General features: G+C 36.7%; 2 protein-coding genes across 10 annotated transcripts in view; both read left to right on the forward strand.

The window, feature by feature from the left end:
- The window catches only part of RABGAP1 (RAB GTPase activating protein 1), a 158,251-nt gene that overhangs the window by 76,283 nt on the left and 56,333 nt on the right, over nucleotides 1–25,635 (forward strand). For all 9 annotated transcript variants that reach the window (XR_014247769.1, XM_082403258.1, XM_082403257.1 and 6 more), the window contains one exon: nucleotides 2,634–2,784. Coding sequence is in view for 8 of the 9 variants with exons in the window: in XM_082403258.1 (XP_082259384.1) it covers nucleotides 2,634–2,784 (151 nt within the window). In the remaining variant the exon portion in view is untranslated. The remainder of the gene's footprint in view (nucleotides 1–2,633; nucleotides 2,785–25,635) is intronic.
- GPR21 (G protein-coupled receptor 21) lies at nucleotides 11,900–25,016 on the forward strand. Its single transcript, XM_082403345.1, has 2 exons — nucleotides 11,900–15,170; nucleotides 15,591–25,016. Exon 2 carries the CDS (start codon nucleotides 15,985–15,987, stop codon nucleotides 17,032–17,034), a length of 1,050 nt encoding a protein of 349 aa, XP_082259471.1. The 5' UTR covers nucleotides 11,900–15,170; nucleotides 15,591–15,984; the 3' UTR covers nucleotides 17,035–25,016.

A 25,635-nucleotide genomic window follows, 5' to 3' on the forward strand; every position in this document is an offset into this window, starting at 1 on the left:
GGCTCACGGGCCCAGTTGCTCCGCGGCATGTGGGATCTTCCCAGACCAGGGCTCGAACCCGTGTCCCCTGCATTGGCAGGCAGATTCTCAACCACTGCGCCACCAGGGAAGCCCCAACTCCTTCAAATATATTAACTAAGGTTCCATCTGTCTCAACTGTCTTTCAGGGTGTTTAAAACTGTTTTTGCTGGTTTCAGTCATGTCTTTAGAAATAATAATACAGTTTCTCTTCTTCAATTCATTTTGTCATTATTTTTTTCATCATTATTATTAATGTGTTCTGTAATAGGAACCATCACAATATCATGGAGTTTTAGAGCTTGGTAGACCTGGCTTCAAGTCCTACCTCTCCTATTTCTAAGCTGTGTGATGTTGGGCAGGTCACTTAACTCTTTTGAGTCTGTTTCTTCATTTACAAAATACAAGTCTGTAGAACCACCACTCAGGATTATTCTAGATTAAAAATAATTGATGTTGTAATGGTAGTAATCATAGTAAGAAGTAATAGATTTACTACGTATCTGGTGCTGTGCTAAGTTATGTGCTCTATTTCAACTGTAACAACCTTATAAAATAGTATCCATTTTTATAGATGAGGAAACTGGCTTAGAGATTAAGTCAGCAATTCTAGTTAGTAAACAGCACCCAGAATTTTTAACACAGTCAAGTCTGATCCCAAAGCTGGTTTATTTAACTCTACATTAGATTTTAGTGGCAGTAATTGTAATAAATATACCTTTGCGCTCTAATTCTCCACGTTCATTTTGATATGAATTTTAGTCAATAAGAGAACTAATGTCAGTAATAAAATAGTATGCTGAGTTAGCTAGTTATTATTATCAGTGACATAAAATTATTCTGAAAATAATTTTATCAATATAAATCAAGCTAGGGTTATCAAATAATCCTAGGGTTAGGTTTATTTTTTTTGTAAAGAGCTAAGTATAAATGTTTTAGGCTTTGTGGTCAATAGTCTCTGTTGCAACTACTCAACTCTGCTGTTGCAGTGTGAAAGCAGCCATAGACAATACATAAAGAAATAAAAATGGCTGTTTCAATAAGAGTTGATTTACAGAAACACATGGTGAGCCAGATTTGTCCCACAGGCCAAAGTGTACCAATCCTTGAATTAGGTAATAGGACTACTTTTGTCCTTTCTGCTCCCACCTGTTCAACTTGTACATAGGTTTTTTTTTTTCTAAGCAAAGCCAAAACTATACTGAATTATCTATAGCTCTTATATTAGGGTGCTAGCATAACAGAATTAACCATTTTTAAATGGTACTGCACATTATTGTGCTAGTATTCTGGGAGAATTTTGAGAAAAGTCTCAGACCTTTTTGTATTTTGATAGTGGTCATTTTGTACCAGTAACTTCTGTTTAAATCTGATAGTCACAGGAATTCCTCTGTGTCAGGATCCTGCTTTATGTGTCAGTAGTGGTGGCTTTCAAATCACAAAGCAGGTATGACGTAATATATAGCGCATTCATTGGTCTTAGAGTTTGAGGCTACCTCAGTCTTGTAATCAACTTCCCTGAACTTCTTTCTGCATCTGTAGAACTGGAGATACTACCACATACCTCAGATGGTTGTTGTAAGCAGCAAATAAAATTATATACAAAAGCACTTTGTAAACTAATACCAACATTTCAAGATTTTTTTTAATAACTTAATGCTATGTTTCCTTTATTTATTGTTTGTTTATTTGGTTGCACCATGTCTTAGTTGCGGCTCTCGGGCTCCTTAGTTGTGGCATGCGAACTCTTAGTTGCGGCATGCATGTGGGATCTAGTTCCCTGACTAGCGATCAAACCCTGGGCCCCTGCATTGGGAGCTCGGAGTCTTAACCACTGCGCCAACTGGGAAGTCCCTCAAGATGTTTTGTTTCCTCCCAAAAAAAGTATTTTAGGGAATTCCCTGGCGGTCCAGTGGTTAGGACTCTGTGCTTCCACTGCAGTGGGGGCATGGGTTTGATCCCTGGTCTTGGAACTGAGATCCCACATGCCGCACAGCACGTCCCCCCAAAAAAAGTTGTTTTATTTCCCCCATTTTGTAGATGAGATAAATGAAGCTCAAGGACTTTAATGACTTGTTTTGATGTTATAATAGTACAGTAGAAACTTTCTTATCCACCATAGTTACTCAGAAAAGTTACTGGAAGTAAGGTGTCATAAAAACTGCTGAAATCATATATCTTTATATTTATTCTAACTTGGAACAAATGTATATTTAAATGTAAAACGTAAAAATACACAGTTCACTTATCAATTTTGATGCAGAGTCGAGCTCTTATCTTTGGCTATGTGTCAAATGATTGGAATTTTGCTTTGTTTTTCATATACAAACTGCAACCATAAAGCTGTGGTTTCCAGTTTTGCTTTTTATCAAAAAAAAAAAAAAAAAGTAGAGTAATAATTTAAAGATACTTTAAGAAGCAGTCTGACTTCAGAATTCTTTCCTCCACTCAATCTTTTACAGTTATATTGGCCACATCTAGTTCAATGGCTTTTTTTTTTAAATATATTACCTTTATTAAGTCTTTGTATATCATTTAGTTTAGCTTTCATAAAAATAACACTCTTTTAGAGAAGCTATCTTTTATGCACTTATGGATTATGGCTTTATTTTTAGGCATCTTAACTTGAGCGTGAGGCCAAAGCAGTTGTCATCCTTAGTAAGAAGCGGTGTTCCTGAAGCTCTTCGAGGAGAAGTCTGGCAGCTGCTAGCAGGTTGTCACAACAATGACCACCTGGTAGAAAAATACCGAATTCTCATCACAAAGGTAAGGGGATGATAATTCAGCTTCAACATTAGTTCTTTTAGAAATTTATTATAAAAAGATCATTGTGGCTACTTGATTTCTAAGAATTTTGTATAATTCCTTTATCTGATGTAAGAGTAGAACTTTCATACTTCTGTCCCAGAGTTATTGCTAGTGTTGGCACAAAGGAGAAGGCATAGGTTTTCTTCCTTCCTTTTCATCTCAGAGGCAAAAGATGGCCTCTACCCTTTGTGTATCTGAATCTCTTTTGACCATAATTTCATTCTTAGTCAGGTCAGTTGTGCTATGCCATGTGTAAAAACTTTCCTTTGTTTATTTTATTCCGTTTCACACTTCACAGAAATGTGCTCTTTGTAGATAAGGCCTAGTCCTAGTTTTTACAATTGGAAGAACATGGTTCTTTTATCTTAAACCATATTCCCTTTTAGTCCATTCCTCTAAAGTGAAGAATTCTATTTTTTATAGTATCCCCTTCTCAAGTTCATGAATTGCTCAAGGTTTTTGCAAGTGAAGCAACGAAATTATTCCTTGTACAAGTATACAAGAATTTAAACTAATTTTTTGCAAGGTCAGGCTGTGCTTTGTGCCTTTTGCAGGACCCATGGTACTGGTTATAAGTTTTGTTTTTGTCTTCTAAAATTCTTCAAGTTTTTATCTTTAGGAAGCAGTTTCTCCAATGGTATACAAATCCCAAACCTGAATTACGAATGGATTTCTCAGAACCCCCAGTAATATATGAGAATTTTTCAATGTGACAAAAGGTGGGACTTCTTTTAAAAATATATTAAAACCTTATGAGGTGAATAGTATCTCTATAAAACTATAATTAAAAAAAAAAAAAAACCTTATAGGTAAGGACAACATTTGAACATGAAATCAGATCTTTCCTCAGCAGAAGTATGACTTCTTTTTTAACACCTTTATTAGAGTATAATTGCTTTAGAATGGTGTGTTAGTTTCTGCTTTATAACAAAGTGAATCAGCTATACATATACACATATCCCCATATCTCCTCCCTCTTGCATCTGCCTCCCACCCTCCCTATCCCACCCTCTAAGTGGAGAAAAATGACTTTTATTTGCTCAAAATATTAGTGTTTCTATTCATCATCTTGTTTCCAGACAGATGTATTTTCCCTCAGGAACTAATATTCTGTTTCCCTTCATTATGTTGATGTTATTGTTTAACCAGCTGTATTGAGTGCCTATTACAACCACAGTGTTGGAGCTAGGAGGTCAAACACAAAAGCAATTAACATAAATCATGTGATAGTCTGGAAAAGCACAGTGGGAACCATCAGAAGGAGTGATTAATTCAGCCTGGGGGAATAGGAGAGTCTTTATCAGACATATGATGTTTAAGATGGGTTCCAGAAAAGATCTCCCCAGGCATGGAAGAATGGCAGAGCGTTGTACTCATAGTATCAATGGAGACATGGAAGAACGAGGTTATGCAACATGTATGGCTAGCAAAAGTACACTTAGTTGATTTTTTTCTTTTATTGGCAAATCCTGTTTTGGATATGTAATTATAATATTTTGAAGTCCTTTGAAATATTTGGCCAAAAATTATTTCTTAAATATTTTTGGTGTGGCTACTCATAGAGATAATTTAAAGACATGAAGTATTCTGTTTTTCTGGTTCCATGAAAATGATGATATCTGTTTCTCGAATAGGAACCTGGTAGTTATTATTGTAATTGACATTTTAAAAATTTGGTCTGAATTTTTTTGAGAGGAGAAACTACTTTAAACTTTTTAAAATTTATTTTTACAGCAAGCTGTAATTTACATAGGCTAAAATACACAACTTTAAAGTGTACAGCTCAATTACATATTTATACACTGCTCTGATCATTACCAAAAGGAAGAATATATCCATCACCCCAAAAAGTTATTATTGTCCCTTTCTAGTCATAACCACTCCTACGCCACCCCTGAAAAACCAATACAGTAAGTCCCCTACATACGAACCTTCAAGTTGCGAACTTTCAAAGATGCAAACACGTTTGCATGTCCAGTCCTGTAAGTTAGTTCACATATCTGGCGTACATTGTCATGTGGTGCATCGTGTACAAGTGGTTGTGCTTTTGTGTTCTTTACTGTACATTACTGTATAGAGTACAGTAGTACAGAATCTTTATTTCAAGCCCAGGATGTCCAGAAGCCAGCATGAAAGCAGTGGTGATGTAGCTGGTACTACTGTACTTTTCAAGGTACTGTACTATAAGGTTAAAAATGTTTTCTTTATTTTTTGTTTTTATTTGTTTTTTATGTATTGTTTGTGTGAAAAGTATTATAAACCTATTACAGTACAGTACTATATAGCCTATTGTGTTAGTTGGGTACCTAGGCTAACTTTGTTGGACTTGGGAACAGATTGGACTTACGAAAGCGCTCTCAGAACAGAACTCGTTCATATGTAGGGGACTTACTGTATTCTGACTTCTCTTTCCCTAGATTAGTTTTGATTGTTCTTGAACTTCATTTACAAACAATCATACAGTCATGCAGCATGTACTCGTTTGTATTTGACTTCTTATGCTCATCCATTTTGGGAGTGTATCAGTAGTTCATTTTTTATTTGTTTTCGTTTTTTTAATTGCTGAGAATATTCCATTGTATGAATAAATCACACTTTAAAAAAATCTGTTCTGCTATTATAGATGTTTGTGGCTTTTTTTTTTTCTCCCTGTTTTAGCTTTTATAAAGCTGCTGTGAACATTCTTGTGTATATTGATAGCAGGTGCTATGGTCTGAATGTGTCCCTTAAAATTCATGTTGAAACCTAACCACTATACCAAGGTGATAGTAATGAAGCAGGGCCTTTGGGAGGTGATTAGGCCATGAGGGCAGAACCCTCATGCTTGGGTTAGCACCATTATAAAAGAGTCTCGGGAAAGATCCCTCCCCACCTTCCACCATGTGAGGATACAACTAGAAGTCAGCACTGTGCAGCCCAGAAGAGGGCCTTCACCAGAGCCCAACTGTGTGGCACTCTGATCTTACACTTCTAGCCTCCAGAATTGTGAGCAATAAAATTCTGCTGTTTATAAGCCATCCAGTCTATGGTGTTTTGTTATAGAAACCCAGGCAGACTAAGACAGTGCAGTCTTTTATTCAGTTATTCTTCTATTGGTAGGCATTTATTTTGTTTCCAGTTTTTAGCCTCTAAATAGTGTTTACTAAACAACCTTACACATGTTCTAAATCTTTGACTTTTATTGAATAGTCTCAGTAGTGTGATTGTTGGATCAAAGGGTAATATGTTTTTTAAACTTGTTATTTAATTTTTGTATTTAATTTACTTATGTCCAGATTGCCTCTCTGAAAGGCTATGACAGTTCACAGTTCCACCAGCAATGTAGGAAAGTACCTATTAACACATATCCCAAACAGTATTAGTTATCACTGTAATTGTTGCTGTCAGTGGATGTAAGTGATGCCAGTATGTATTTAGTTTGCAGTTCCCTGACTACAAATAAATCTGAGCGATTTGCTCTTCCATGAATTATCTCTTTATATTCTTTGTATATTTTTCTTTTTTTAAAAAAAATAAATAAATTTATTTATTTATTTATTTTTGGCTGTGTTGGGTCTTAGTTTCTGTGCGAGGGCTTTCTCCAGTTGCGGCGAGCGGGGGCCACTCTTCATCGCGGTGCACGGGCCTCTCACTGTCGTGGCCTCTCCCATTGCAGAGCACAGGCTCCAGACGCGCAGGCTCAGTAGTTGTGGCTCACGGGCCTAGCCGCTCCGCGGCATGTGGGATCTTCCCGGACCGGGGCACGAACCCGTGTCCCCTGCATTGGCAGGCGGATTCCTAACCACTGTGCCACCAGGGAAGCCCCAAGTATATTTTTCTGTTAACTTTAAGATGTCAGTTTCTAAGTACTTTATATAATTATATTCTTTGTAGCTTCATTATAAATATCTTTCTAGAATTTTAGATTTATATTAACTTTATGGTTTCACGCCATACGAAACACTTTCAGTTTTTATGTAGAAAATTGCATCTTGGTTAAGGTCTCTCCTACCTCTAGATTTTGTAAATATACTTTCCAACGTTTCCTTGTGAGATTTTTATTGTACATGTTATATTTTTACGTCTTTAATCCATCTGGAATTTATTTTTGTACATGGCATATGATAGCAGTCCAATTTTACTTTCTCCCAGATGGATAACCAGTTGTGCTACTTCTATTTTCCTACTGAGTAGAACTGCCATCTTTGTTATATCTTAAATTCTCATATATGCTGGGATTGATTTCTAGCTTGTTCTATTTATTTATTTTTGTGTATTCCTATACCAATACTGTTTTGGTTAAAGAGGCTTTGAGTTATGTTCTAATATCCGGTAAAGCAAGTCTTTTTTTCACTGTTTCCTGTTTCATATTTTTCTTATCTATTTTTGCATATTTAATCTTACATATAAACTTTAAAGTCATTTTCTCCAGTCTCACCATTATCCTGTAAGGTTATATAAGGATTCTAGTTTGAATTACATTTAATTTACACATTAATTTAGGTTATAATATCTTTACATCTGAGAATATGGTATGCCTTTCCACTTGTCAAGGTCTTATTTTATGTCTGTTAAAGACTTCAGAGTTGCCTTCATATATGTCTTGTTCCTCTTTTGTTAAATTTATTCCTAAGAATTATCTTAGAGTGTTCTCACTATAGCAAATGGAATATTTTTTTTTCTGATTTCCATTTCTAAATAACTAATTGCTACAACAGAGAATAGGCATTAATTTTTTCTAATTCTCTATCCATCTACCTCTTGATATTTTGATTAATCCTCCTAATTTTATACTAGCATCTTTTAAGATTTTCAGGTATATGATAATATCAGCAGCAAAAACAGTTTCACTTCTTTTTTCACTGTTTATGCAGGCTACTAAATTTTCTTGTTTTTGTTTTTATATTTGATAGAAGCTTTAAGACAGTGTTTAATGATGGTGGTGATAACTAGCATCCCTATTGAGTTCCTGATTTTAATTAAAATGGTCTTAGTTTTTCAGACTTCTGGAAAGCATGCTATTCAATTGTGGGGTTTTTTTGGTAATACTTTTTATTTTATTTAAGTGATTTTATTCTATCTCAGGCTTTGATTTTTTTTATTAGGAATGTCTGCTGAAATTTTATGAAGGACTTTTTCAGCACTTAATAGTGAATATGATTTTCTTTAACTTGTTGATGGAGTAGATACGTTATCAGCCTATGATAGACTTCTTGATATTGAACTACCCTTGGCTTCATGGAATAAATTTCTGCAGACCAAATACTCCTGGATTTTTAGTTTTATGTTCTTTCTGGTCTTTGACAGAGGGTTCCTCAATCCTAGTCTCTAGTTAGAACTTGTCAGGCACAGGGGAAAGAAACCCTAATAAGTAATCCACAGGGACTCCTACGGGCTCTCTTACTCCCATCTGTAAGACCTATAGCTATTTGGGTCTGGTAAATCAAATAAATTGGAGTTGAGAATGGAGGGAAAAGAGGGCGCTTTCTGGTCTCCAGCTTCCAGAATCATCCTCTGATCCTTTTTCTTTTGGTTATTTTTCACCTTTTGTATCAGTGACTGTTTATTTATTTTGCTTAGTACCAAAAATTTACATCAGAATGGCTTCCTTAACAGATTCTTTTAATAAATAAAAGAATAATGAAATAGCAGCGTGTTCTGATGTTTCTCTTTCCTTCCATCCAGTCAGCCTTGTGTTTTCTGAAACCTATTTGCATTGTTTTCGCTAGTGATTTTAGTGGCAAACCTCAGTGGTAAGAGTCTTTTGCCATGAATTTCAAGTTTTTATCCAGAGCCAGATAATTGATATTTACATTTCTGATTGTCCAAGGGAAGCCCTGGAGGCCCAGCCACATTTTACCAGTCTGGAAAAATAATTTAAATATCTAATTATAACTTCATTATTATGCAGATTGTTTTGTTTTAATTAAAAATCTCTTCCTGGTCAATTTGGTTAATAGTCAAGGATTCAATAATATTTAATCATAAGAACTTCCTGTGGATACTAAACAAAAAGGGGATCAAGTTAGCAAAAAGAGCACTGGCCATGAAGTTAGGAAGTGTCTGGGTACTAGTTTCAGCTCTGCCACTGGCTTACATGAACTCAGATGAGGTTCTGACTATTTCCTTTTCTCTGCTGAAATGAGGTTGCTGAAGTAAATGGTTGAGCTTCCTTTAAGTTTCCTTTAAGCTTTAACATTCTGGAAAAATGAAATGGAATGTTTGAGTCCTGCCCCCAAAATAGCCTGTGATTCTACTGTTTCACAACTCAGTACTCTTGCTATCTGATTCTGTAAGAAAACAGATTGCCAGTGGACTTCTAGAACTTTATTGTCTGCTCCCCTATAGCAGTTGCCATAGTAGGTCAGCTATAGACTGAATGTTCTTGTCTCCCCAAAATTCATATGTTGAAACCCTAACACCACCCCTACCCCCAACAATGTGATGGTGTTTGGAGGTGGGGCCTTTGAGAGGAGATTCAAGATTCAAGGGGCCTCTCAAGAGGGTAGAGCCCTCATGAATGGGCTTAATATCCTTATAAAAAAAGACCATAGAAAGCTCCCTTGCCCCTTCTGCCATGTGAGGACACAGTGTAAGATGACTGTGGATTCTTACCAGACACCGAATTGCCAACACCTTGATCTTGGACTTCCCAGTCTCCGGAACTATGAGAAATAAATTTGTTGTTTATAGGCAATTCAGTCTATGGTATTTTTGTTATAGCATTCCTAATGGACTGAGATACTATTCCTTTAAATTGTTATTTGTGAAAATAATTTTTAAGTCCCTATATCCCATCTTTGTAAATTCATGTACCCTCTGATGAGTTTCTGTAAGTCATATCTGTCCAGGCAGTTTTCAAGTTCTTTCCGAATTATAAGACTATAAAAACATAATTAGGTTTGGTCATATTAAAATTGCTGATATTTGACAATGTTTGATTTACAAATAGGCAATTTCACATGCACCAACCTAATAATTATGGGTGAATTAAACTGTTAGCATACTAGGATTTTACTTGAAAGGTCTTCCCATCCAAAAACAAATGCCTGTTGTTTTATTAGGTATTTGTTGTTTAGTCAATCAGAAATACCTTTGAAAGCCTGCTTTGTGCCGGCCGTGTGTTAAGGTCTTATGGATATGCCCATGAATAAAATGTACCTGTTCTCTGGTTTGGAGGAATCTACAGTCTAATGAGGGAAATAGGCAATTAACTAACCATTTGGAATAAAGTTGCATGAGGGTTATAGAAAAGAAGATACATATTGTTGTGCAGCAAATGACAAGGACTTCTCATCTAAGGGTTCAAAAAGTTCTCTTGTTCAGAATTATCCAGGGAGGGGGATTGTGGTGGTAGGATAGGGGGGCATGTGTGCATGGCATGTGTGGTGGTAAAAGTCAAAGGGAAAAGCATGTTCTCAAGGGTGATAAAGAGCTTGGCAATTTCAGAGTGTGAAAGTAGGTAAAGCCAGAGAAGGCAGGTAGGAGCCAGATCTTAGAAAGCTTAAATAAGGCATATTTAATATCTCAGGCAATAGGAAGTCATTTTAAGTAGGCAAATCATATATTCAGGTTTGGGAGGCAGTATGCAAAGTGATTTAGTGTGTCCATCTAAAGGTAGATTGTCTTGATTCAAATCCTAGTTTTGTATTCAGGCCATTGACATTGGGCAATTTAGCATTAAACTTTTTGTTTCCTATGTGTAAAATGGGATAATAATAATATCTTATTTGTAGAGTTGTTAGAATAACTTAGATAATGCATGAAAACACTTAGTACAATTCATAGCCCCTGGTAAGTATAAATTAACCGCTTAGTTATTGTTATTATTTATATTATCATTGAGTTAGAATGGAGTAAGATTAATTGCAGCAAAACCTGTTAGTAATTCAGGCAAGAGATCATTGTCACTTGGTTTGTTATTGTTATTATTTGTATTATTGAGTTAGAATGGAATACGATAAATTGCAGCAAAACCTGTTAGTAATTCATGCAAGAGATAGTTGTCACTTGGTTTGTTTTAGTGGCAGAAGGGATAGAGAAAGAGATACTTCTTGAGAGAAATTTCAGAGGTAGAATCCTTGGCACTTGGTGATTGAATGAATGTGCAAGATGAGGGAGAGGGAGGAATTAAATTGGGTTTGGAATGACATCTATATAAATACACCCACATCAGCTGAACTAAAATAATATGTTGATTAAATAAATTAACAATTTAAAGCTCATTTTTACTAAATAATAAGTGATAGATAATGCCCAGAAGTGAATCTTATGAATTTCAAGCACTGAGATTGATCCTTTTCCATCTATAGTAGATAAACTGCTGAGGAGGTTGGGAGAAGAATAAATGTAATTTGAACAATCTTTTCTCTTTTTCGTTTGATGTTTCCTTTCTCTTTCTGCCATTTTTCATTTTTAGTTCTGTGATTTGGTTATTTTAATTTTTTAGTGTTAGGTTGAGCCATATAGAAGTTGCCATTTTTGTAGATCAGAAAATATTTAACCAGAAATGAAATGGTTAAGTATTAACAATTTCACATGGTTCATCTAGTTATATTCTCATTCTGTAAAAATTTTTAACTGGGGCTGTCGGTGTCTGTTTTGAATTAAATTGAGTACCAAGGCCATCTGAAGGAATGTTGCAGTGATGGCATGAGGACAAGTGGAGCTAAGCCCCATGAAGTAGGTGACTTAACCTGGCATCATCTATTCAGTGTGGCTCTGGGAGGGCATCATATGGCCAGGTTTTTTGTTAGCTTTACCAAAAGGGACATGTTATATATTACTTTGGCTTTTTTTTTTTTAACCTGATTGTAGAAATACACATAGAAATTAGCAAATTCACAAAACATAGAAAACCATAAAGAAGAAAATTAAAAATCACTTGTAATCCCACTATCCAGTGAAAAGTAGAATTGATTTTTAATGTATTTTCTTCCAGTCATATATACAGAAATACTCTTTTATTTAAAAAGAAATCATGTGACTGCATTATTTTAAAGGGGAAATGTATGTATAGATTTTTGTGAGGACATAGATTTATTGCTCCCCTTTGTCATTAGTAATTTGTCTCCTCTGGAGAAAATGGTTTCCTTTTTTTTTTTTTTTTTTTTTTTTTTTAAATTTTTTTTTTTTTAATGCTATTCTTCTCTGCTTACATTCTTTTTATGTATGTATGTATGTATGTATGGCTTTGTTGGGTCTTCGTTTCTGTGTGAGGGCTTTCTCTAGTTGTGGCAAGTGGGGGCCACTCTTCATCGCGGTGCGGGGGCCACTCTTCATTGCGGTGCGCGGGCCTCTCACTATCGCGGCCTCTCATTGCCGAGCACAGGCTCCAGACGCGCAGGCTCAGTAATTGTGGCTCACGGGCCGAGTTGCTCCGCGGCATGTGGGATCTTCCCAGACCAGGGCTCGAACCCGCGTCCCCTGCATTGGCAGGCAGATTCTCAACCACTGCGCCACCAGGGAAGCCCCGAAAATGGTTTCCTTTAATCCAAAACAAAACATTTAACTTTTGACTGATTATTTTTTTTTTAATTCCTAGTATGAATATTTTGATTATAGCTCCTAGAGTGGTTTTACTAAAATAGAAACAAAATGGAAAGAACTACTATTGTACTAATGGTATTGTAACAGTTTGTGGCTTTTGTTGCATTTTTATAACATTTTTAATTCTTTAAAATTATCAGTTAATGTAATACCTGTTTTTATCAGTATAACTGTCTAGTTTCATACATGAGAAACCTGAGATGGAATAAGAATAAGTTACATGCCCAAATTTACAAGTAGTTAAAAAAGCCTGGACTCTTGACTTTGGTGAATGGTTTTTCCATTTATTGAAATATAACAATCAGAAATCATTCTTTTTTAATTCAATATTTATTAAGCACTCAAAACATGGAAGTCCAAAAATAAAGTCTATGTCAAATGTATAGAATAGTGAGTAACCTGGTTTGTCTGGAGGGCAAGGTATTTGGGGGTTTCGGTATAGTGAGATCAGACTGGAAAGGCAATAGGAGCCATTGAGTCTTCTTGAATAATGGAGTTCATAATAACCATAATGAAGCATGTGCTATTCGATATTTTAACGAGGCAGAAATGAATAGATTAGAAAAATGAACAACACTAGAAGTCCAGACAATATTTAATGATAGCCTAAAGTATTAAAAACTAAAAGGTGGAAATGAATTTGAGAGCCATTATAGAAATAGATTCATAAGATGTGGTAACTAAGAATGGTATATTAAGGGAGAGAGTGGTCAAGATGATTTCTGAGTTCATACCTGAGTACCTGGGAAAATGTGAGAAAAAAAGTAAAAGAGGCTTATTTGGTGGGAAAAAATGTATTTAATTTTGGTCACGCTGTGGTTGAAGTCTCTGTAGGACATCCAGGTAGAAGATGTGTGACTAGCAGGCAAATTGTAGAAGGAAAGGGGAACTCAGGAGTGAAGTCAGGTTTTGAGACATAGGCAGAGAAATTATTTGTCTAGTGGGAATAATTAGTGCCATATCATCTTTCCTTCTTGCCTTACATATGTACAGCCTCAATGTATTTGAGGAATGCAGGGCAGCAAAGTATCGAAATAACTGTTGTTATTGCCCTTAGAACTGAGCAGTCACAGTAAGAGAGGGCACCTTAGGGTTCAGAAGAGCCCCAGCCTCAAGCAATGCAATAGGACTGGCGGGAAAACACAGACTATTTAGGAAGGCTGTTTGAGGTTGTATGAGAAGAAAGTAAAGTTATATACCCGCTGTGTGCTAGGTATTGGTAAGCCTTTTGTATACACTATCTGCTTTATTTCTCACCAACGTCATGAAATAGGGAGTGTGATCCTCATTTTACAGATGATGAAACTGAGGCTAAGAGAGGCTAAGTAATATTAGAGCAAGGAAGCAAGGATTTGAGCCAGATGGGTGTACAGTGCCATGGGTCTTTTTGCTGTGCCGCACTTTGCCATCTTTTCCAATACGACCTGTCAATTACAGCTATCAAGCTTATGCTCAGTAGGTTTTTTGAGTTCCTTGCCTTCGTGTAATAAGCACAGTGCTTCAGATCTTAAAATGTAATTGAGTGACCATTGCCTGCAATGAGAAAGCATGTGTGTGAAACAGATAAAAAATGAAAGTTGGATCACATAACATATATCTCCATCCAGGTGTGCAGACCTTCTGGAATGTTTACAAATGTCAACATTTGTTTATTTTATTTTACTCTACTGAGTTATGTGAAACTTAGAAGGATGAATTGAGAGAGCAAAGATACCTGGAGGAAAAGATACTAAAAATACATATTTCTAATTAACTAAAAATTGTCATAATTTGACACTCCCAATTAGCTGAAAATTGTCATCACTTATGACATCACCTGAAGAGCCACAATAAAATCCCAATTTGCCTTGTGTTAAGTAGGCACAAACAAGATTGTATATTCTAAGATACAAAGCTAGTTTGTACCATGAAACTTCCTGCAATGTTCAGACCTGGGTGGAAGTGGGTGCATTTTCTTGTCCATCTTTTGTTTGTATATTTGTGTACCACTTCTCAGAAAACTAGAAGCAAGTAATGGCATCTCAAAAACATAGGATAGTGTCGAATACAGGAACAATGTAATTCCTCTTTGTGTGTGCTATTTCTGCAATATTCAGAGTAGATGGGATTTTCTTTATTTTTTCTCTTGAAAACCTAATTTTTAAGTTTGCTTGTTATTTTGGTCACGTTTCTTAAAATAGATCCATATTTAGTGAATCATGAGAGAAAATTAATGCTAAATATGTAGCCTTCTAGCTAGAACTTCTTGTGCTGAATTATGATTCCTCAGTTGTCATGCACTGTTAACACACTTTCATTCTTTAACATTGCTCTTTGTTCTATGGGAAATGCTACAAGAAAATAGGAATTTCCTCTCACCATTACCCCTCTGGCAGTGTGTTTCAATCTAATTCCTGGCTTGCTCTCTGTCCTGGTTACTACCTCTTCTCCTTACTAGCAGTCTAAATTCTGCTCCATCTACTAAGAGGGGGATTCCAGACAGACGAGGAAACAGCCTTCAGACACTGCCCTGCAGGCATATTAAGTTATTCCCCGACTGTGCAGTCTGGAAATCAGGGAGCACCTCTCTGGCAATGAATTCTAATGAGCTGCTAAAGATGCCGGAGTGTGTGCGCACACAGGCGCTTTCTTTCCCCTCCCCCGCCTCTTCCTTTTCCCAAGCCCCTCTTCTCCGTATTTCCCCTCCTACTCCTTTATCCCCTCCCTCTGTGTCTCAGTTCTGCAGTAAACGGGGCTGAGGCACATTCCTGCTTTGCAAGGCTTTCTGTTAAGGTGTTCTGTGGCTTTTGTTTGGATCGCAGCATGCTGAATTACAGGTAATACTCTGAAATTGAGCTAGACAGATCAATGCTGTTGAAATGTTTTCTAAGAGGCAAAGTATTACATTGGAATCAATGAAGAAAATAAGTTATCTTGGCTAATTTTATTCATGGTAATTAAATTCTATAAGCAGATTCCTCTTCTCCCCCGAAAAGCTCAAATGAAAGGAAATGGGGTTAGATTGATCTGACTTGCGATTGATTTTGTTTTATGTTGATCATGAAAGCTTGCTGTTGCTGCGCCTCCTCTGTAGAGTAAGGACCAGTTATGTGGGGTGCTACTGAGGGTAGCCATGAATAGTTGTACCGGGTGGGGTGGGATAGAGTGGGAGGGGTGATACCAGCTCGAGCTAGCCAGGTTCTTGATTAGGGCATTGGATGCAAAATGTAAAACGCTCTTTCCTTTTCTTCTATCAGCTGTTCAGAGGAGACTCATTACAACTCCTGCTGAAGTCCTAATCTTCCTCCCTTCCCTTCTGCCCCTACCCCCTACCCTCATTGGCCTGAAGACATTGTACCCAGAGTTTGCCTTACTCCCCTGGTGCTATGTGTATGGTAAACCTGGTACTATGGCCGCATCTCGGACTGGCCAGACAACTGCTGCTGGTTCTCCCTATTCCAAGAAGGATTTAAAGGGGAATTGCACTGCAGGCAATGCACCAGAGCAGCAGCATCGGGAGCTTGGGGACTAAGGCTCCTCGGGCATTATTACAGACACACAGAGCTGACCGCAATGACAGCAGCTGCTCCTTTGAACTGTTGGCAGCAGCCAAGCGGCAGCATGAAGTGAGAGATCACTCCTGAGCTCAAGATGAACTCTACCTTGGATGGTAATCAGAGCAGCCACCCTTTTTGCCTCTTGGCATTTGGCTATTTGGAAACTGTCAATTTTTGCCTTTTGGAAGTATTGATTATTGTGTTTCTAACTGTGTTGATTATTTCTGGCAACATTATTGTGATTTTTGTATTTCACTGTGCACCTTTGTTGAACCACCATACTACAAGTTATTTTATCCAGACTATGGCATATGCTGACCTCTTGGTTGGGGTAAGCTGCCTGGTCCCTTCTTTATCACTCCTCCACTACCCACTTCCAGTAGAGGAGTCCTTGACTTGCCAGGTATTTGGTTTTGTAGTATCAGTTCTGAAGAGTGTCTCCATGGCCTCTCTGGCCTGTATCAGCATCGATAGATATATTGCCATCACTAAGCCTCTAACCTATAATACCCTGGTTACGCCCTGGAGACTGCGTCTGTGTATTTTCCTGATTTGGCTATACTCCACCCTGGTCTTCCTGCCTTCCTTTTTCCACTGGGGCAAACCTGGATATCATGGAGATGTGTTTCAGTGGTGTGCGGAGTCCTGGCACACCGACCCCTACTTCACCCTGTTCATCGTGATGATGTTATATGCCCCAGCAGCCCTCATTGTGTGCTTCACCTATTTCAACATCTTCCGCATCTGCCAACAGCACACAAAGGAAATCAGCGAAAGGCAAGCCCGCTTCAGCAGCCAGAGTGGGGAGACTGGGGAGGTGCAGGCCTGTCCTGATAAGCGCTATGCCATGGTCCTGTTCCGAATTACTAGTGTATTTTACATCCTCTGGTTGCCATACATCATCTACTTCTTACTGGAGAGCTCCACTGGCCACAGCAACCGCTTCGCATCCTTCTTGACCACCTGGCTTGCTATTAGTAATAGTTTCTGCAACTGTGTCATTTATAGTCTTTCCAACAGTGTCTTCCAAAGGGGACTAAAGCGCCTCTCAGGGGCCATGTGTACTTCTTGTGCAAGTCAGATGATAGCTAAGGACCCTTACACAGTTAGGAGCAAAGGCCCCCTTAATGGATTTCATGTCTAAAGTGGTTCAGATATTGGGTCACTGTGTGTTGTGTGTGTGTGTGTGTGTGTGTCTTTTTTATCTTTTTGTATTTTTAGTTCACTGGGAAATATGGGACAAAATAGTTTGACTCTAAGCAATAGTTAAACAAATGATCCAACCAAAATACCTTTTAAGTTTGCAGAAATGATTTTTTTTGATGCTTTCGAATGAGAAGAATCAGGACCATGAAGATAAATTGCTCTTGGTTCCAATTTCCATAATGTCATGGAAATGACTGTATTTCTCAGACTTAAAATGAATAAAGCCATATCTAACACCTCTCTCCAGCTGGCATGACTGAACCTGGGTGTGAAAAGCGTCAGCATTTTTAAAAGTCACCATTTTCTTGTTGCTTTTCTGGGTTCTTTCCAGCTGTTTGAGCTTCATGTACAATTGATTTCTTTTAACAGGAAATATTAAAATACAGTGATGAATTAACAGGGTTTTAAAATTTTCTTTACATCTGTCAAAGTGTAACTACCCTGTAGGTTTCCACACTGTCATTCAGAAAGTCAAATGTTTTATGTCTTATTCTCTTGAGAGAATTCTCAATACAGTGAATAATGTGAAAACTTAAACATTAATTTAAAATTTGGGGGGACTTCCCTGGCGGTTCAGTGGTTAAGACTTCGCCTTCCAATGCGGGGTGTGTGGGTTCAGTCCCTGGTTGAGGAGCTAAGATCCCACATGTCTCGCTGTCAAGAAACCAAAAAACATAAAAAAGAAGCAATATTGTAACAAATTCAATAAAGACTTAAAAAAAAATGGTCTACATCAAAAAAAAATCTTAAAAAATAAATTTAAAAAAATAATAAAATTTTTGCATTGAACCATGAAGCAAAAGTGCAGTCAAATTATATAATTTATAGAAAAACTAAGCTATATTTTATGCCATGCTTCACTGAGACCTAAACAAATATGTATACTGAAAGTGATTGTGTTGTAGTATTTTTGCCCAAGCCTTTGTGTATGTGTGTATTGAGAATATTTGAATTGAGTTAGATTTCTCTTTTACAGCAAAATGCATTTAAATAAGCTGAAAAATAATTAAATGATAGGCTGATGGCTGCCATTTTTATAATGGTGAAAATACATTGAAATGTGTCTTTAGTCTTCTCTGCTCTTTTTATCTAGAGACTTTCTGAAATACTAGAATATCAGGAAGAAAGGTGTCCTAGGCAACTGAGTCAGAAAATACAATGTACATTTAGCTAGTTCATTTTTAAAATAGGAGGGGTTGATTGAGATGGTCTCTTTGGGGTTAAATGGAATCATCTAATAAAGTAGCAACTAATTCTTTTTAAAAACATTATTTCAGTTAGTGTTAAGGAATCCATATTTGAATGAGAGAAGGAGAAATTCTGATTCTCTCTCTATTGCTATTCTCTTTCTGGAAAAAAAAATCCTTGGGATACCGTTTCCTAAATAGGCTTTTTTTTTTTTTTTTTTAAAGCCAAAGTACTAGCAAAATCTATAGAATTATTAATTGAGAGTGCTGTGTATTTGTATGTATAGTGATGTTTTGTTCCTAAAAGCAATTATGTTTAGAGCGAGAGGTTTATTTTTCTAAAAGGAGAGAAGGATTTCCCAGCAGCTCCAAGCATGAAAGTATTTCCTCTGCTTTTCTACTGGTTTTAATGTTTTGGAAGTCTTCAGGGAACTTACATGATCTCTGCCTTTGGCTAGATGTTGTAATCTGCATGTGACAGTGGTGTTCAGTGAGATCGAAGATGGAAGAAAACCAAGGGAAATGTGGATTTTTGAGTCCAAGGAAGGACATAGATATTTATAAAACAGGCAGATATGCTTTGGTTTTCCATCATCATATTAGAAAACCTCCTACCCCCTTTTAAAATAAAAGATAGCATTCTTATGATTTTAGGTTTTAGAGACTGATTTGATTTTAACCTCAAATGTATTCTACTTAAACATTTTTATTTTAAGAGAACAAGTATGAATATAAACATTTAAGCTTCAGATTCTGAGTTCTTCCCAGAAGCTTGCTTGCTCTTTATATTTAGTATTAGAAAATTTGATTCTAAGTTGTTTCAAAATTTAGAACTCATATTGGAATTGCAAGTTATGTTAGCAGTGGCTTTGTTAAGTTGCCATTTGAAGTAGAAACCCTTTTCTGTTAGATTCTGAAAAAAGGCTGTATACAATTGCCCTTTACTTAAGTGGCACAGATCTAAGAAAACAAAATTCCCTTTTTTCATATATATCAGAGAATGTAACCTGTTCAGATTTGCACCGTTTGCTTGTCAATTTTTAGTTCAGATATGGGACTCATAAAGATTAATTTTTATAGAATACTGATGTTAGTAGATTTTTTGTGTGGGGGGGTACTGAGCCCTTTTAATTTTTTCTTACAGTAGGGTTCCATTTTAGAGAAAACAGAAAAGTTTTTGGAAAAGATTTTGTGGGAATATTATGGAAATGAGGAAATCTCTGTTTAATTTTCTGGAAATGGCTAATCAAGCTGAGCTTTAAATGACTGGAAGGCAACAACTCTTTTAATAAGAGCTTTTGTTAATAGATTTTTATATTTTTGCCCTAGTACCAAATTTAGATGTCAGAGGGTTTTTTTTATTGTTTTTTTTTTTCACATTAGAACCTCTCAGCCTAAAACTAAAGTAGAAACTAAGTAGATGTAGTAACTTTAAAGAAAAATAAAGTATTCCTCCCCAGCTGATACTTAATATCAGATGTCTTTCCAGTTTGTCTTGTAGTCATTGGACTTTATAAACTCTAACGTTTCTTCCAGGTATCAATTCTATTCTCACATTTCATTGTCTGTACTGCTTTAAAATTTTTTGTTTTCTTGTGGTGTGTGTGTGCTGGGGAGAAGGGTTGTGTCTGAATGCAATCATACAATCTTCTGTGGCTGGGGACAGTTTCTATGTGATGCATTTGGAGAGTTTGTATTTAAGTAACCTTTTCATCCTTGCATATTTAGTGCAACATTTAATGACGTTTTATTTAAATACCAATCTGACTAGTTCAGAATGAGAAAAAGTATATTTTTAGAGTCAGTTACCTTAGGCTTTGGCAAGACAGCCCATTTAACTTTGTATAGTATATGACTGATATCAGAGGAAGCATAAGCTTTTGGTGACTGTGTTGAAATTATTTCATAGTAAATTTAAAAATAAGGCTATACTAATTGTTATATTTGTAATTAGTTGTGTTTTTATACAATGATTTCAGTGAAGGTGTGTTTTTTTCCTCTTAGAGCGGAAAAGCAATTACAAAAGGACAAGTGCTCCGCTTCAATGAAAGAATTATCTTTCACCAGAATCGATATTTGAATTTTTCATGGACCTGTTGGCTTTAACCCTAAATTCCATTTTGGAAAGGGTTTTCTTTAAGGTTTATTGCTGGATAAATATGTTTTTGAGCCTTTTATAATGGCTTTTCCTTTTTACTTGAATAATGGTCTCAGTATTTTAAGGATTGGGAAAACTTGAATTTTTGTACTATTAAATGCATTTACTGTTCACCTCTTTGAACTTGAAAATGAAGCAGCAGGGTTACAAGTTCCCAGATGGTAGAGTGATTTCTGGGAGTTTCCTCAGCTTTGCAGGTTTGATTAAAACATCTGCCTTTGATGGCTTTGTAGGAATTTTACTGACTTTGTGTTTTTGTATCATAAAAGATTTGTGAAATAAATTATTGGCAAACCAGAATTTATTGCTATATGAGGAAATTTGGGGAAGTTTAAGGATGGGGGAGAATCATGGAACGATGAAATTTTTTTAAAGTCTTCATAAGTCATTATTTATGTTGATTTTTGCATAATTTCTCTATTTCAGGTTACTAAATATTTTATATTAAAAGTACATATTATTAACGTATTTTGCAGACCCAGGGAATATTCTAGACATTTCTTATGGCTGTAGATGAGTCACTTGACTTTTCTTCAAAATTTGGATGATAAGGGAATCATGATATGTAAAATGAACTTTGAACTGCGAATCTAGGTTTCTGTTACTAATTAACTCGTTTTGTAAGGGCTAGTCGCTTCTCTAAGCACTTAATTTCTTCTATTTATAATAATCCTTTCATCCTTCACAGGGTTACTTTGAGGATTGAATTAGATAACGGATGTAAGAGAACTTTGTAATATGTAAAGTGCTTTGAAAATAAAAATGATTACTGTTATTTGTATCTGCCATAGTTTTACATCTAAGGAAGTTGCATATAATGATGTGGTGCTCCCCCCGTAAGATCTTTGAAGTCAACGCTAGGTGACTATTCCATGCTACTTAGCAATCCCAAAATAACAGTAACTTTAAATTCAACATAGAACTGTTACATTTACGCTCTTTACTTGTTTCCAAAGTCTCTAAAGGCAGGGACAATGTCTCTTCATACCTTTATCCCCCAAATCTAACATAGGACCTGGCTTAGAGTGGAAGTTTTTTTTTTTGTTTTTTTTTTTTTAGAGCAGAAGTTTTAGTAAGTTTTACGGAGTTAATGAATGAGCCTTTCTAATTATTACTTCTAGTCACTATTATTACTTCTAGTCATTATAGACCAGTGATGTTCAAAGGGTAGTCCAAAGCCCATAAGCAGTTTTTCATTTGATCAAGGCCATTCTAGACTCTATATAATAAATATCTCTTTTTAGTACCAAGAGACTACTGTGGGAATGTGTGTGCTTTATATGCTAGGTAACTTTACTCCTGGAAACTGTGTAGCCTCGGCCCAGGGAACTTCAGGCAGTGCTGTCAAACTGCCAATTTCTCACAGCATGGGTAAGATCTTGGCTCTAGATCCAGATAAGATAGGCTGTAAAAATCAGTCACTACGAAAGAGGAGCAATAGAATAGGATAGCTTGGTGGAAAGAAATTGTTCTAATTCTTTGGTTTTGCTTTTTCTTTCAGTCTTTACCACTTTTCTAGCTCTATCTTCCCTTCCTTTCTTTTCTTAACACACTGTTGGTCATGTATTCAGAGTGAAGTGCTTATGATACTGCTATAGGGTATGAAAAATTGTATTATTCAATAACTGGCTTTTTGGAAAAGTTTAAGAAGCAATCAAGAAGCGCTTACGTAGCAAGCTCTACTAGATGCCAGGTAGTATAGCTAGCTGGCCTCAGGGATTTAAAGAAGGATCACATGATTCCTTTCTTATGGAACTTTATAGTTTTCAGATGTTTCATATGGAAAAATTCTGTGATCTGTGTTTCAAAAAGCTTCACAGAGTGACTTTATCAGGAGGAATTTTCCAAGGCCTACTGGTGGGACAGTTGGCACACCATGGGTCTGTTTCTTGGGTGGGTTCATTATGCCAGTATATAAAATCATAATGTCACTTTATTAGTTTAAAATAAGAAATCAGTGCTGGCAATAGGGAGCAGTCTTTCTCTATTGGTAGATCTTCATGGGAAGCCAAACCATATTCAAAATGTTGCTTGGTGAGGATGGAATCTCAGAATATGGTTCTGTAATGTGAAAATTTACTGGTATAAGACTGAGCCTGATGTTCCATCTCTGAAATCAGAAAACCTGGTCATTAGGATCCTAATAAAAGTTGAAATCATCTGTGCTTCCAGTACTGACCAACCTACCTTCTAATTGACATATTATTTCTTTAAATTAACTTCTTTTGTTACTTATCTTTTAGTAAAATTCCTTGCAAGTTTTAACAGTCTTACAAGCTTGCGAACTCATTCTTTCTCTTTTTGGTGGTTTTATGTATGTATCACTTCTACCATGAAACATTGTTTTCTGATTTAGTATTCAAAGGGTGGCCTTACTACTTTGTTAGTTTGGGGAAGCAACTCATCTTGGTTTTCATGGAGCAAATATATACTGTCTAGTTGGAAAAGCAAGATATATGAAAATACCTATAAAAATTAACAGTATCCGTCAGGTAATTAGAATAGAAACATTAAATTTTTGAAAGTCAGATCATCCACAAAGGAGATAGGGAGGGACATTTGAGCTGTAAAAGACCTTAGAGATCATTTGGTCTGATTCTCTCTTTTTATAGACAGGAAACCAGTCCAGTGGCCACGCAGCCATTTATGATAATACCCAGACTTCCTACTTCCTAATCCATCGTCCATTCCTATTATATCTTGTTGCTTTTGCAGAGGAGTCGGAGTTTGCCTTCACTCAGCCAAGTCCTGAATAAGACTTAAATAGGCTGATATGAGGTGTTTGTATGTACTTGTGTATGTAATTTTAGGTGTAGAAAGCATTATGGGCAATGATATAAATGTTAACTGAGGCTTGTTATGTTTCAGAAGAATTTTATAAACTTTGTCCTGTTTAATCCTTCTGACACTCTATGAGCTAGTGACTATTATTAACCCCATTACAAAGATGAGAAGACTGAGATCGAGTTGCCAGAGACAAACAGTTAATAAGTGAAAGATCTGGGATTCAAACCCAGATCTTTCTGACTTCAGAGCCTACATTCTTACCTCACATAATTCTCACAGAAACCTATCAGGCAGTTTTTAATTTTTTTATATCTCTGTTTTACAGGTGAGGAAACTTAGGCTTAGAGAGATTAAGAAACTTTTGTCAATATATCAACAAACTCCCATACTTGGAAAACATGTGACAGACTTCCTACTAAATATAGCAGATTTAGTATGCATATTTATTTCTGTTAACTCCACTATAAAGAATGGCAAAAGTATAATACATACGGACAAAGAGAAGAGCAGAGATGATGGCAAATGAATGAAGCTGACAAAATTTGGGGTTATAGAAACCCAGCGGACAAGTGGTAACTGACTCAGCAGAATTGACAAAGCTGAATTTGGGGGAGGGGCAAAAAGAATCAAGCTGATCTGCCCATAAAACCCAGTAAATATGTGGGAATTAGATTCCTGATATGCCTCTCAGGCAGAGAGTAGTATGAAGCTGAAAACTGAAGAATTGTTAGAAAGTTTATTGAAGGCACATTTAGATACCGTCACTCATCCCCCCCACCCCCCACTCCTCCACTGCACACCACCTCGATCCCCATCCCAAGTTGGCCCTAGCAGGCCACTGGTTTTTCAACATCCCAGCAGAAGATGGGAGACTTACTCTTTGGAGGTTGAACCACAGGCATTCTGGATGCCAGGCATAGCTGAGAATGGGACTAAGACACCTTGTTGAAAACACGAGTATCAAGAGAAAGTCTGCTTATTAAATAATCAGTCTCCCTTTCCCACTACACTCCCAGAATGCTCTTAGCCTTAAACCTTCTAAGCAGGAGATAAGAGGAGTCTAGTCTGGGGGCCAGTATCTAAGGGCTCTCAGTTCCGACAGTCCCTGCCCAGTCACATTAAGTTGATGCCCATCAGTCAGCGAATCCCACCCATGCATATAGAGCTTCCAATTAGTTTTTTGTTCCTTATCTTTTAATATCAACAGTCAACCAGAGAAAGTCTTATGAATAGATTTGAGAAAATGTATTATGAATGCACAGAGCCCAAAACAAAAGAAATCAGAGGGAACAAAAGCAAGTCATAGAAGAAAACTTCAAAAAAAAACCCCAGTATTTGTAACTAATATTTTCAGAGACGATTTTGCATCCATTAAGGAAAAAAGGATGCCATAAAAAAAAAACAAACAGAAAGAGAACAAGAAAGCTTTTGAAATTAAAAATATAATCAGACATTTTTTAAAATTAGAAAAGTTGGGGCTTCCCTGGTGGCGCAGTGGTTGAGAATCTGCCTGCTAATGCAGGGGACATGGGTTCGAGCCCTGGTCTGGGAAGATCCCACATGCCGCGGAGCAACTAGGCCCGTGAGCCACAACTACTGAGACTGCGCGTCTGGAGCCTGTGCTCCGCAACAACAGAGGCCACGATAGTGAGAGGCCCGCACACCGCGATGAAGCGTGGCCCCCGCTTGCCGCAACTAGAGAAAGCCCTAGCACAGAAACGAAGACCCAACATAGCAATCAATCAATCAATCAATAAATCGTAAAAAAAAAAAAAAAAAAAAAAGAAATGTTGGAAGATAAAATTGAGGTAGACCAGATAGTGAAACAAAAGACAATAAAGGAGGTAAAAAGCAAGACAATTAGAGGCACGATCAAGGAGGCCCAATGTCTGAATAACATGATTTTCAGAAACAGAATAGAGAAAAAGAATGGGGAAATTCTCAGATATCACAAGAGAAATTTATAGAACTGAAGGATATGAGTTTCCATAATGAAAAGGACCAACCAGCTTAAAGTAATAAGACTTTGTGACGGCAAATCATAAAATTTCAGAACACTGGAGATAAAGAAAAACCTAAAAGCTTCTTGGTCTGGAGTAGGGATGGGATAGTAGAAACATCCTAAGTACAGAGATCTGAATAGCATTGGACTTTCTACCACAATGAAGCAAGAAGATAATTGGGAATAAATTGAAACTTTTAAGAAGTGACTTTTTATAAAAAATTTATTTATCATTGGCTTCATTGGGTCTTTGTTGCTGCGCATGGGCTTTCTCTAGTTGTGGCGAGCAGGGGCTTCTCTTGTTTTGGAGCACGGGCTCTAGGCGTGTGGGCTGCAGTAGTTGTGGCACGTGGGCTCAGTAGTTGTGGCACACGGGCTCAGTAGTTGTGGCACGCAGGCTCTAGA

The sequence above is a fragment of the Balaenoptera borealis genome (genome assembly GCF_965194805.1).
Source record: "Balaenoptera borealis genome assembly, chromosome: 8".
Lineage (NCBI taxonomy): Eukaryota > Metazoa > Chordata > Mammalia > Artiodactyla > Balaenopteridae > Balaenoptera > Balaenoptera borealis.